At 33.0% G+C, this 14,029-nt stretch overlaps 1 protein-coding gene, 1 long non-coding RNA gene and 1 other non-coding gene across 3 annotated transcripts; 2 read left to right on the top strand and 1 right to left on the bottom strand.

The window, feature by feature from the left end:
- Positions 1-852: 852 nt before the first annotated feature.
- LOC145568667 (uncharacterized) lies at positions 853-3,265 on the top strand. The gene is made up of 3 exons (XR_014095881.1): positions 853-1,533; positions 1,646-1,709; positions 2,994-3,265. It is a non-coding gene; the product is annotated as an uncharacterized LOC145568667 (long non-coding RNA).
- A 9,282-nt stretch (positions 3,266-12,547) lies between these two features.
- Positions 12,548-13,564, top strand: LOC145566377 (uncharacterized). Its single transcript, XM_081625815.1, has one exon. The coding sequence runs from the start codon at positions 12,548-12,550 to the stop codon at positions 13,562-13,564; it is 1,017 nt and encodes a 338-aa protein (XP_081481941.1).
- LOC145569716 (small nucleolar RNA R71) lies at positions 12,915-13,020 on the bottom strand. The gene has a single exon (XR_014096262.1). It is a non-coding gene; the product is annotated as a small nucleolar RNA R71 (small nucleolar RNA).
- Positions 13,565-14,029: the final 465 nt, after the last annotated feature.

Here is a 14,029-nt window from a genome sequence, read left to right as displayed (position 1 = left end):
AAAAGAAAGTCAAAATACTAGAGTGGATAGGAGTAGGAATCATTAAGGGTAGTAAAGGAATTATAAGTTAGGAGGGTTATAGAGAGATGGTATAAATACCCATCACATGAGCAAAATCAAACTTTGCTCAAGGTGGAGAATACCCAAAGGTAAACTCTTTCTCTCTCCTCTTATTTTCTTTCCCATTAATTTTTCCCCCTCCTCTTCTTTATTCACACGCACGGTGGTCGCCCACCACCGCAACCACCACCGCAACCACCACCAGCCGACCATTGTAGCCACCAACGAGCGTCGGCAGCAGTAGCACCGACCGGGAGGCGCGCGGTAGCAGCCTTGCCGTGGTGGTGCTGTGCGGCTATTGAAATAAATAAATTCTCTTTTTGTTTTAATCCTAATCTAGCCTTGATTTAATTATTGATTTTGGGTGTAATGATTTTTATGATGTTTGATCTTAAGTATTATGTATATAATTTTCAAATTAAGTTTTTGATTTAAAAAGCCCCAAATTGAAAACCCTAGGTTTCTATATTAATGTATATTGATGGAATTTGATTGTAGCACTAGTAGAAAAATTGTCATTTGTAACACCCTATTTGTAACAGGCATAACAAAATTCGTTACAAAAAGTGTAATTGTAACGGGCAAAATATATGACCGTTACAGAAAAAACTCATTTGTAACAGGCAAACAATTGCCCGTTACGAATAGTTAATAATTGTAACGGGCAAATAAATGCCCGTTACGAATAGTTAATATTTGTATCGGGCAAATAAAAAGCCCGTTACACCTAAATCAAGCACTAGGGTTTAAAACCTCATTTTTTTCCCAGCCGCTTTGTTCCTCAAATGGGTTCTCTCTCTCCTCATTTCTCTTACTCTTATCTTTTCCCTCAAGCTCTCTCTCTCTCTCTACTCCTTTCTCGCTTTCCTCTATCAACGGCGGCAGTGGAGAAAATTGTTGCTCGATCTTAACAATGCGATAGTGAGAACTGCGTGGGAAGTTTCGGATCGAAACGTTTTGATTGCGCTGTTGAATCATTCGAAGAAGTTTTTGTTCGAAACAGCGGGGGTTACAGGATTCTTGCGGAACTGTTAGGGCAGTTGGTGTGGCTGGGGTTGAGACGGTGAAGAGTATTTATCTAGGGTTGTTTAGGGCGGTGCTATCTTTCATCATTTTCTCTCTCCTAGGATATTTTTCCAAGTTTTTTTTCTTTAATTTCCCCAATTTAATTTCCCAATTTTCATATCTAACTTTAGCTCAGATCTAGTTCATCTATAATTTAACAAAAAACCCTATTATTTTAATTTCGAAATTTTGTTAGATCAAACTGGAATTTTTCTAAATTAACCAGTAATTATTCTGGGTTAAATCTAGCTGGAATTTTCAAAATCAACCAATGAAAAATTTGGAATTAATTCTATCTATGAGCTGGGTTGATGATCTTTAAGACAAATTTGCTGAATTGAATTCCTTTTTTTCAGGCATTAATTTTTTAGCAACGAATCTTACCTTGTCTTTGAGATGGCAGAGAAGGTCATTTTGAATTTTACTCTTAATTTTAATTTTTTTTTTCTTTGATTTTAATTTCTAGGTGTTTTTTTTGGATTTTTATTGCTGAATTTGGTTGGTTTGATTTTCATTACAGCCAACAGAATGATGTTTGTGATTCAAAAGATGGTGCTAATCTTATTGACATGATTCTTCGCAAGGTAATTTCCTGTTTAATTTTCATTTAATTGATTTTTATTTATAATTAAATACTTTCTAATTTTGGTGATGTATATGGCATGATTTATCTTATGTGATGAGATTTACATAGTTTTGTATGAAGAAATGGTTGATTTTAGTTGATTATGTTAAATCTTGAAGGTTGATTTGTTGAGGTTGCATGGTTGTCGAAAACATTATCCTTTGCTTTGATTTGATATAAAGGGAATTAGGGATCTTCAAGGAAAGTTGTATTTCTCCTGTACCATCCTTCTGCATATTTCTTTCAATTTGGGGTTTGACTAAATTGGCGGTGTTGTTCTATAGATGAAATGTTGAATTGGATGAATTTACGGAAGTATGAGTCTTTGAGATGTGATGAATGATGTATAATGACTCGTTTCTTGATGGTCATCTCATCCACTGATGCACTAGACTATGCTCTATTAAAAGACTTAGCTTTCCTATTAAACCTTTCACTCTCATTGTCCATTGCAACCCCTTCTAACAGAAGAACTATGAAACTATGAATTACAGAGGCTTGTTTTTTCTTTTTTCTCCTTATTATTCCATGAGTTCTTGCCATGAATTATATGGTTGATAAAGTCCAGATTATGTCGAAGCTCTAATATCAATACTTTAAATTATTTCATGATTTTTGAGTTTGAGATTTCAAATTATATGTTTGTTGATAATTTTTTTGTATTTTCAAGATAATCTGACCCTAATTTGATGAGCAGATTTTGTTTATATTTGATAAGTTTTTTGCTGATCAATTTTGAGCTTGGTTCTTGCTTTTCTTTTTAAATTTTTTTAGCATTTTTCAAGGATTGTATTTCAAAATTTTGAATATTCTTTATTTATTTGAATTTTTTTAGATCCCCATTTCTTGGATCTTGATTATTGTTGATGAAAAATTTGAATTTGAGTTGGTCTTATTAATATAGTGTTGGGATTCAACTGGTTCATGATCTGCTGCTTTGTTATACTCTCTTTTCTTAATCTTTGTTTGATCAACAATATCTATGTTGCATTTGATTCTTCTTGCCATTTATGAATTGGGTTTTGATGAATATTTTCATTTTCGTAATTTTAATGATGTTATTTTAATTTACAAGTTTGATGAATTGGGTTCATCTGATCAAAATTGTGGAAGAGTGATTAAAAAAGATTAATTTTTATAGAAATGTAGAGGGTTGTTTGATTAATAATTACATAATTTAATCTGTATATTCTGGGTCATCTTAACTGCTGGTAATTGTTGCATTTATTAATGATTATTGCAGGTTTTCAATTGGAGATTATGCTGATACACATAGAAAGTATGGTGATGTAGTTGATATGGTTGGTTGATCACTATTATGGAATACAAGACTCGTACTAAACTTCAAGACTACGGAATGTTTCCTATTATGTAAATCTTAGATTTTCAGGAAAATAATTTGTTCTCAGTTTTGTAGGAATTTTTTTTACGCTGTATTAGCTTTTTGGCCAAATGTACTATGGAGTAATAAAATTTTTGGAATAAATAAAAAGTTATATTGAATGAAAGATACAGTAGAAGGCTGATAGCCCAGCTAAACATGCTGGGATGTTTTTTTTAATTTCGACAAAATGTATTCGTAATGGACAGCCGAAATGCCCGTTACAAATAACAGGCTATTTGTAACGGGCAGTGCATATGTCCGTTATAAATAGACCGTTATTTGTAACGGGCATTTCGGCTGCCCGTTACGAATAACCTGTTATTTGTAACGGGCATGTTAGCTACCCGTTACAAATAACATCTTTAATCGTAACGGTCGTATACGTAACGGCCATTGCCCGTTACGAAAAGCCCGTTTTTGCCCGTTACGAATAGCTCTTTTTCCACTAGTGTAGGAGATTGAAACTATTAAATTTGATGATAAAACATAATTACAGCAATTTTACATGTTTTAACAAAGTTGGAATTTCTGTATGTAAGCTATAACTATGTTTCTTGAAAGGATATTTACTTACCCATTAGTTAGGAATAAAAGTAAGAGTTTTAAATTAAATTTCAGCTTATTTCAAAGGGTTCATGAGTGATTTAAAGAGTGTATATATTGCTGGAAATTTATATTGAATAGATATTAACGTCTCTTTGTAATTTTGGATTGTAGGAGAATTCCAAGTGAGTGATTTCATTTTGTCGTGGCGATTTTGAGATCATATTCAAGGTACATTCACGTACTTGGTAATTACTTGAGTATGTAGAAGCATGCTAGACTTTGATTAATTAATTCCAAGGTAGTAACATATATGATAGGTATTGATTGGATTGATGTTGATGATTTATTAGTGAAGTATGGATTATTTGTGGTGAATTGATTATTGGAATTAATTATAATGGCATGATGGTTATGAACCACACTTTTATTTTTGGAATGATTGAAGGCATGTTTAATTGAGTTTGGAATATTTAAAGGGAATTTTATTACGGTTCATATAATTTTTATTGATGTTATAAGTATGAGGAAGGAGCTATTTAAGTGTCCATGTGCACGGGGATTAAATTATATTTTGGTGCCTTAGTGCACTTAAGGTGTTTCCAACGCCGAGGGATAGGATTTGTGGCACATTATGCGTTTAAGGTGTCTTTGACACCAAGATAGATTGAAAAGAGTTCAACATTAAAGATCATGTGATCACTAATTATTCAGGAATTAAATTGGTATGTTTGATTGCTTAAATGATTATAATGATTGATTGTGTTATGGTTTGAGAGTCATCACCAAGTCTAATAATATGTAAATCAACATAAAGTGAAAGAGATTACACACCAAAACTCTTGGAACATATATACTCCGTACCTTGAGTATGAACATATGAGTTATGCGACTTTATATTGGACCATAACTTCTACTGGGAATACAGGCTAGGACGCTGTGTATTCCTTTTTATTATGCATGGGAATTCTGCCACTTACGAGTGGTTCTTTTATAATGGCACGATTAACTCCCGTGTTAGTACCCCTTTATTGGGGAAGGTTAGGGGGAAACCCGTTCGATGCGTAATCAAGCTAAATAAATAATTTAGTCTTTTGATGATTGGTCATAGTGTATGTTGTATGCTTGTAAATAGGTGCAACAAGGTAAGTTGCGTGATGATCGGATGAAAGCATGCTAGTGTGTTTTGTTTACGCTTATGTACTTAGCATTGTTGATTGTGTGTTTGTATGTTTGTTTGGCCCTGTCTTTATCTTGGCCCTACGACGATCCATTTCTAATGGCGAGTAGTGGGGACAAGTAAAGAGAAGCTTTTCAGGTGATGAAATATATTCATGATGGGTATGAGTGAAGAGCGAATTATGCCTAGTTTCCATAAGTTTACTATGTGGTTTATTGCTTTAATTAATATATTTTATTATGCTTGTGAGACTAACGCAAGGGTTTTTAGTATTGTTCGGTTTTAATGAGGGCCTACAAGGGTTCCAAGTTGTAGATTGACTTCAATTGACTTTGGTTTGACTTTACTTTCGTTTGATTTGATTTTAAAGTTGGCTTGTTTTGAATGGTTTTAAACATAGTTTTCCGCTGTGTGTCTTTGATAATGGCCTTAGTCGTTTTCACGGTGCGTAGTAATGTCTTAGATTTTCCTATTTCATATTTTAAAAAGGGCAAAACAGGTATTTAAAAGAAAAGGAATTTCAAGGGTGTTACAAGCGGGGATTGTAAATTTTCAGCACCTTTTCGTTAGAAGACTCTCGTATGCATAAGTTTGTTTCTCGACATGGCTCGAGTTCATTCCTTTGGCTTTCCTCCTCAAATTTGCAGCGGGTTATGCAAGGCAAGGTCATTTAGTTCTATCATTCTAAGTCTATGTCGTTAATGTCAGTTTGGGTTCGTCCGAGTAAAACTTCTATCTAGATAGAGGTCCCCCAAGATGTAACTTCTAGGGAAGTAGAGACCTCTATTTCTAATTCATCTAAGTTCCTTTGTGGATTAGATCGACATGCAGTGTCCACTTTAGAGTTCTAGTCTGCTCCCATTTCCCAGTCCATGCATGTATGCTCCAGTTTTGCAATCTTTTTCGGAGGAGGTGAGCACCTCTATTAAGATGGAAGTCTCCCACGATGTGAAGCCAAGTGTAGAAGGGTCTTCTACCTTTACTTCACTAAATGTATCCTATGACGAGGAGTGGCAGACGGTTCCCATTTTGTAGTAGTCCTTAGGTGCTCCAGTGGCGAACAACAATTCGCAGTGCATGACTGCCGCCTTTCTGATGATGATAATTATATGGGAAGGATAAGTTCACAAGGGTTTGTGGGAAAAGTTTGTGATTTCACTTTTCAGTTGTCCACTTTACATTCCTGTGTTAGGTCTTCGAGTCAACCAATTTGCCGTCACAAGTCTATTTTTCATCCTCGGTTTAGGAAAAAAGGTTCTTTGGTGGATCGACCTAGTTCAGTTGCAGGTTGCCAGGAGGTTTGTGTGGGTGCAAAGAGTGATCATGGGCCTAGTGTGGACTTCAACTCTTCAAGTACTCCAACTTTCTTATTGGCTTGAATAAATTTTGCTCGCAAGTATCTCTTTGGTGTTTTTGTGTAGTGTTGTTGGTTGTCTTTGTTTTTTGTATTTCTTTATTAGTACTCTTTGTCAAAAAAAAAAATGACATGGCACCCTAAATATTAGTTCAACTCTTTTACCCTTTCGTTTCCAAATTGCCAGCTAATTATTAACTATATGGTTGAAATTAATCTGTTAGGTACTCGATTTGATGCAACTATTCAAGTTAATTTTTTTTAGCTTTTATACATATATTTAATGCAACGATTTCAAATTAATTTAAAAAATTGTAAGAAGAAGCTAAGGCAAATGGCACGCGATTTGATATTGTATACTTATTATATGGATGGCTTTCGTTATTATTGGAGATGATGACGAAATTCCAATGCATAGATTTGATTTTATACAATTTTTTGATCAATTTCGCAACAATATTTCATTTGTTGGTAAATATATTGATTTATTTTATATAAATGTAAAGATTTAATTTGTGAACGAAGTTGGTGATTTAGGATTTAAATTATTTAAAAAATTAAAATTTATCTTTTCACATTAAAGATTTTATGTAATGGATGAAATATCATATTTATAATTTATTTATATTTATTAAATTCAATTACAATGAATAAAGTCGTATTATAAGTAGTAAAAAAATTAAAATTAAACTTTTGTAATTTTGTCTGAAATTATTAAATACAATAAATCAAATAATAAAAATACCTTAAATGAAAAAACCGTGCATCACACGGGCTTTCATCTAGTATCATATCACAAATAAATAAAACTGGTCTCACAGCTAGGCCACGAGACATCGATACTTGATATTCCAATTTTTTGCCAAGTGTCGCGCCACGTAGGCGAAAAATTAAAATTATTGCAACACATATGATACTAAGTAAGTGAATTTTATATAGTTTTTTTAAGATAAAAATGCTGTATAGAGTTTTATGATCAATATATTTCTAATATTTATATATACCAAATTAATCAGAACTTTTAATAAATATCCTATAACTCTGTTCTATTTCCATCATAAAATTCGTTTGAAAAAGTTTTTTTTTAAAATAAGATCTATTTATAATATATTTAATTTATCTTAAAAAATAGAGAATTAGTAAAAAAAAAAAAATTAAGTTCAATAAAAATAATTTCAAGTCAATAATAACATAGATATATATTTATTCACAAACAAAACTACAAAAAGTACACTATTATTTAATTAAATAAGTGATATGGCATCTTATGTCTAAATATCCTACATTATCAAAATAAATTGTAGGACCATACTTAACGTTTAAGAAAAAAGTTTATACTGAAATTTTATTAACAATCAGGGCATCACCCGCGCACAATACTAGTATATAAAAAACGTATGCATTTTTCGGGAGCATTTGACGCGTCACATAAGTAAAGGTATTAATTTGACCTAGAGATGGGCAAGCGCCGTGTTGACCTGTGTGCGGCAAGAGCCTAGCATGAGATTGGCCCGACACGGCACGAGCCCGCACGACACAACACGGTGACCAAGGATTGGGCCGTGAACACGATTTCAAGAATTTGGCACGAGCATGGCATGATTCCGCGGGCGGCATGGTAGTTTGGCCCATTAGGCACAGCCACAAAATAACATAAATAGTAATAAAGAACTATAATAATAAAAATAAAAATAATAAATAGAACAATAATAATATAATAATAAAAAAAACATAAATATAAATTAATAAAATTGTTTAAATAGTATATCCATTTTGAAAGTTGTTTAAATTTTTTTTTTAAAAAATTAAAAAAATTATAGGCGTCTCGGTGCCCAGCACGACATGGCACGCCAAGCACGTGGGTCATGCCGTGGGCTGGGGTGTGCTAAATAGTGGCCCGGTACGGAACGACACGCCAAGATGCAGGCACGACACGAGCCGCCACCAGGCACGGTCCGCAGCGGCCCGGCACGGCACGTTGCCCACCTCTAGACTCTTTGACCAATTATAAATTAGATTTGCATTTTATTTTAGAATTAAAAAATTCGCTCGCCACCTAAGCAAAAGTGATTAATGAAATTTAAGAATTTTGCCACGTAGGTAAAAGCAACGAATAATGATTTATTAGGATTTAAATTATTTAAAAAACCAAAAATTATATATTTTTTTTAAAAAAATCATCTTTAGATAGTAATATTTAAATTATTTAAAAACTACTCTATGAATTATATTTTAATATAAGGCTTTAAATTATTAAGAAAATAATTACCTTTTGATATTAATGGTTTTATCTAAGCCTCCAATGAATGACGATGTGATATTTTGATAAAGAAATTAAAACTTGTAATACAAGAAAAACTTTACATTCTTTAAACATTTATGTGAAACTTATGCCAAAAAATTTAAATAAAAAAAAACTTTACATTCTTTAAACATTTATTTTTTGTATATAAATTTAACAGTTTTGGTGCACCATATAAGCATAGGTGTTATTTTGACTAATTAAAGATTAGATTGGTATTTTTAAAATAAAAAATTCACTCTCCATCCCAACAAAAGTAATGAATGAGAATTAATAATTTTGCCACGTAGGTAAAAACAACGAATAGTGATTTGTTAAGATTTAAATTATTTTAAAAACTATTTTTTTTAAAAAAAAAAAAAAACTAAAAATCATTTTCAGATATTAGGATTTAAATTATTTGAAAAACTATGGTACAAATTATATTTTGAAATTAGGATTTAAATTATTAAAAAAATTAAAAATTATCTTTTGATATTAATGGTTTTATTTAAACATCCGATGAATGAGATGATATTTTCATTAAAAAAAATTTAAATTAGAAAGAAAAAATTTTACAATCTATAAACATTTATGTGGAATTTATGTCAAAAAATTTAAATAGAAAAAAATATTTACAATTTATTCATATTTAATAAATTCTATTGTCATATAACTAACAACAACAAATAAAATACAAAACAACAATCAATGAAGTTGTATTATAAATACATTAAAAAAAATAAACTTATACTTTTGTAATAAGCTACATTAGTTTAATTAAATTATTATATATTTTTTGTCTGAAATTATTGTAAAATAAACCAAATAATTAAAAATCACTTATAGTTTATCAAACTAAGAAAATATTTTTTTTCTTATGTATAAAAAATCGTGCATTACATGGGCTTTCATCTAGTCTAGAAAAATCTAGAGAGATAATTCCCGAAAAGTCCTACAAAAAGAATAATATAAATTGTATGATATCAAGTTATTATAGGTAAAATGTAGAGTAATGTAGATTAAGCTAGGTAGCTCTTATAAATATGTGGTAAAATCATGATTTGTAATGTGAAGTCATACATGTATTTCCCACCCTATTCATAAGCATGCAAGAGTTCTTCATGTTATGTGTATCTCCCCTAAGGGCCTGTTCTCATACGTTTATTTTCAGTTCAGTTCAGCTCAGTTCAGTTCAGCTCTAATAAGTTCAGTTCAGTTCAGTTTATGTCTAATGATATTGCTAATTGTATAAAGCCAAATTTCATTCTTTTAAGCTCTTATTACAACAACTACAATAATAATAATAATAATAATAATAATAATAATAATAATAATAATAATAATAATAATAATTAAATAATAATAATAATAATAATAATTAAATAATAATAATAATAATAATAATATTGATACAATTCATTGTTCAAATGGTTATATTTTTTTGAAACACATTTCCATAATCGGTTAGTTCTTAAATATTTTAATATGTATATTTGTATATACACATATGTATAACAATAAATAATCAAAGAACACTAATCCATAGTTAAAAATCACTAATTATAAGTTCAGTTCAGTTCAGTTTAGCTCAGTTCAGTCAATGAGAACAGACCCTAAGTTTGTTACAAAATCATTGTCCAATGAAACTTAATATTTTGTAAAATTGGATCCATCAAACTTTGCACACGATCCCAAAATTTTTATCAATAATTTTAGAAAAATACAAAAGTCATAATAATGGATTACAATTAAACAAAACAAAATCTAAACCTAGACTTATCAAAGAGGCGCACAAAATAAAGTCAAATTGAAGATATCATGTAGCTTTATTTTTTTTATTTTTATTTTTTAACAGTGGGTTTGTCAATTATGGTGGTAATCTCCAATTTAGGTGTATGCTTCCGCATTTTTATAGAAAAGTTGTTAATTTTTCCTTTAATGCATATTTATTATTAGTTAGTAAATCGAGAGTGTTACACATAATAATTCCGTACGACATGAGACTCAACCTGTGATACAAGACATAACCTAGAATGTCAATTGCCAAGCGAACACAAGCAAAAAATCCTCTAGTGGGTAGGCTATTAAAACGCATTACTTTGATTCCGCCACCAAATTTTGTTCCAATTCACTTTGCTTTGTTACTCTTATGGGCGAAACCCTTGAAGAAGTAGCTGATAAATCATATTTATATAGTTTTATTTACGCACGTTTTTGCTAGTTTTAGAGCTTTTTCACAGTCTTCTTAGTCGTTTTTAGAGTCATGTCTGCATAAGTTATTATATGTCACTCTATTACGCTCCGTTTGTGTTTTTCTTAATGTTTAAGGTGATTTCATAGTCATTTGGAAGCTTTCGAAGTGTTTAGAGATGATTCGGATGATATTTGAATGAAAATCGATGGATCGAGTTCATTGATCGAGGGATTTATGCTCGTGGATGTTGGCTCTAAGGATCCTATGCATGGAAAATGAAAATAGCATCCACGAGAGTCGCTATGGACCTTATGGAAGCGAATTTGAGTTAGAAACGGAGAAAAACGAAGGCTTGCAAGGTATCAAAAATGACCTTTTCTCACTCTTTTGATCATAACTCGAGTTCTACAGATCGGATTGAAGTGATTCAAGTTGCATTAGAAACTAGACTTGAAGAGCTTTCCAATGATAGGTCACACGCCCCGAGAAGCTTCATAGAACATAAGTTATGAGCATTTGAATCCAGGCATTGCAGTCAGCCAACCGCAGGGCTGGCTGCGCCTCTGTCCCGTGCCCCCTCGAAGGTTGCTGCCGCCGCTGCCAGGGCGCGGGAACCACCCTGCGGCCGCGGGTCTGGTTGAGTGTTGATGAGCCACGCAGCCTTGCTTCTCTCGTGCCACGTCATCAATTGTCATCCAATAGCATTATAACTTATGTATTTATTTATTTATTTATTTTATTTAGGATGAGGCAAAAATATAAATACTTGAGAAGATTTTATTTTGCCTCTTCATGCTTTATATTTTTAGAGAGAACGTTCGTTTGAGTTTTTCTTTTCTCCATTGTTGAACCCTAGTTTTATTCTCCATTAATTCAATCATCGAGGTATTTCAATTATTCTTTTCGTTCTTTATTTATTTTATTAATTATGAATTCAAGTTTATTTATCTCTTTTGTTTTGTTTATTTCAATTATGAGTGAGTAGTCGCTTTCTAGGGCTAAGTGAGGGAAGCCATGTTTATACCTTGATTAATAATGCTTAATTATTTATAAATTTAAGAATTAGGGTTTGAATAATTCCAATTGATTTGTGCTTTATTGTTTGATTCACGTAATTGGCCAATATCATGAGTTGATTATATAGCTAATAAAAATTAGAATTGAAAGATCATATTTTTAGAGGCTTAATTACAATTGGCGAATTTGATTATGTTAGCGACCGAACTACATATGTTAATTCGTAAGTGTTAATTCCCGACCGTAGGATTAACAAGTACTTTAATTATTCGACCTAGTTTGTTTATTAATGGATTGTTTGCATTTCTTGGTTTGGTATAAGCATGGTGGACCGAACGTATGCCCTAGATTTTAATTTATCTGAGAGCAACCTTAATTTTTATTATTGTCATACTTTAGTTAATTAATCATCAAACCACTCTTCGTTTATTGAAATAGTTTATAATAATTGGGCAAAAACTAATAGAACCTGTCTCCCTGTGGGATTCGACCCGTATGTGCTAAGTCTCTGCTAACAACAGATACCGTGCACTTTCGGTATAACTTTTTATTCATCAAGTTTTTGGCGCCGTTGCCGGGGAGACGGCTAGATTCTATTAGTTTTAGTTTGATTGTTTGAACTGTTTCTATTGTCCCATTGGAACTTTTAGATTCAATTAGGACATTCTCATTGCTTTCTTTTCTTTTGTTTATGCCCAGGTCAAAACGAACAGGTGATTTGATCCCTACGGATCCGGACTTGGACAAGACCCTTAGGCAACTCAAAAAACAAGGGAAAGGGAAGCAGAAAAAGACCCACTCACAGAAGAGCTCTACAACACAGTCTGACACACGCAAAGAGATGACTGATAATAGGTCTCTTAATTCTTATGGAGTACTATCCCAAGATGGCATTCTGACGGGTCTTAAAATGCCAGCAATCACTGCAGAGAACTTTGAAATTAAACCCGCATTGCTTAGTATGGTCCGACAAAATCAGTTTAGCGGCCATCCTACTGACGAGCCAATTAATCACTTGCAGCGATTTCAACAATTGTGGTCCACTGTTCATCACAAAGGAGTCACTCAAGATCAATTGAGAGTGATGTTGTTCGGATTTTCCCTTCGCGATAGAGCCCAAAAATGGTTGAATACCGTTAAGGAGATGGAGTGGAGCAAAATTTCTCAAGCATTCCTCAAAGAGTATTTCCCTCCTGAAAAAACTGAAAAGATTCGACTTCAAATATCAACATTTTCTCAAGAGTCGGGGGAATCTCTTAGGGAAGCATGGGATAGATTCTTAGATCTTCAACGATCATGCCCGCATCACAATTTTGAGAAGTGGAATCTTGTTCGTATTTTCTATAACAGACTAGAACCCGAGACTAAATGTATTGTTGATTCTGCCGCAGGTGGTGTTTTCCGAGGTGGTGTTTTCCTTGACAAGACAATTGAGGAAAGGTATGATTTTCTTGCAAATCTTGCAGCCAATCATTTCTCTTCTCCAAGAACGCGAGCGAAGAAAAGGAAGATAGAAGTTGAAGCCTATTCAATCTTGACTTCTCAGATGGCTCAATTAATTGCAAAGATTGATGCATTACAGGCCACTCAGGACTCCTCTCTTGTATTTGTTAATGCTATGTCTTCTCAACCTCTGCAAACTAACTTTTTTTGTGAATTGTGTGGTATACAGGGTCACTTTGGATATCAATGTGCTCAGAATTCTCAAGATACCAATCAGATGGAGCAGGTGAATGCCTTTCAACAAAGGCAACCAAATGACCCATATTCTAACACATTCAATCTAGGTTGGAGGAATCATCCCTACTTCTCATATAAAAGCAACAATGTTCAAAATCCTCAACCTCAGCAACAGTGATCACAGCCTCAGAACCCTCAACCTCAACAATATACTGCAAGGCCTCCACCCAATCAATAAGGGGCCTCTCATCATGCTCCTCCGGGTTTCAATAGACCACCTCAACAACCTACTCATGGAAATGCTAGCACTCAAGAGCCGACTATGTCTGACCTCATGAGAATGATGACATCCATGAAGCAAAACACTGAAGATAGCATCAAGGAGCTGAAAAATACGACAAAGCATTTGGAGAACCAAATCGCACAAGTCGCAGGTACCAATATCCAAAGGCAACCTGGCCACTTACCAGGACAGCCTATCCCTAAGGAGACCGCCAATGCTATCACTACTCGTAGTGGTGTTAGCTATGAAGGGCCCCAAATGCCTATTGATGATGCAAATCTTGAGAAGGATAAGAGTGAGGTTGCAGAGAAGGCCTTGGATGATGTTCCCACCTCAAAAGATGGGAAAGCTAAAGCAAGT

This window comes from Chenopodium album, chromosome 11, assembly GCF_948465745.1.
Source record: "Chenopodium album chromosome 11, dcCheAlbu1.1, whole genome shotgun sequence".
In the NCBI taxonomy this organism is placed as follows: domain Eukaryota; kingdom Viridiplantae; phylum Streptophyta; class Magnoliopsida; order Caryophyllales; family Amaranthaceae; genus Chenopodium; species Chenopodium album.
The sequence above is the reverse complement of the archived record's forward strand: the minus strand, read 5'-3'. Positions and strand labels throughout refer to the sequence as shown.

What these genes read in the sequence shown, in the direction of transcription:
- LOC145566377 (XM_081625815.1), top strand. Translation starts at nt 12,548, where the DNA reads ATGACTGATAATAGGTCTCTTAATTCTTATGGAGTACTATCCCAAGAT.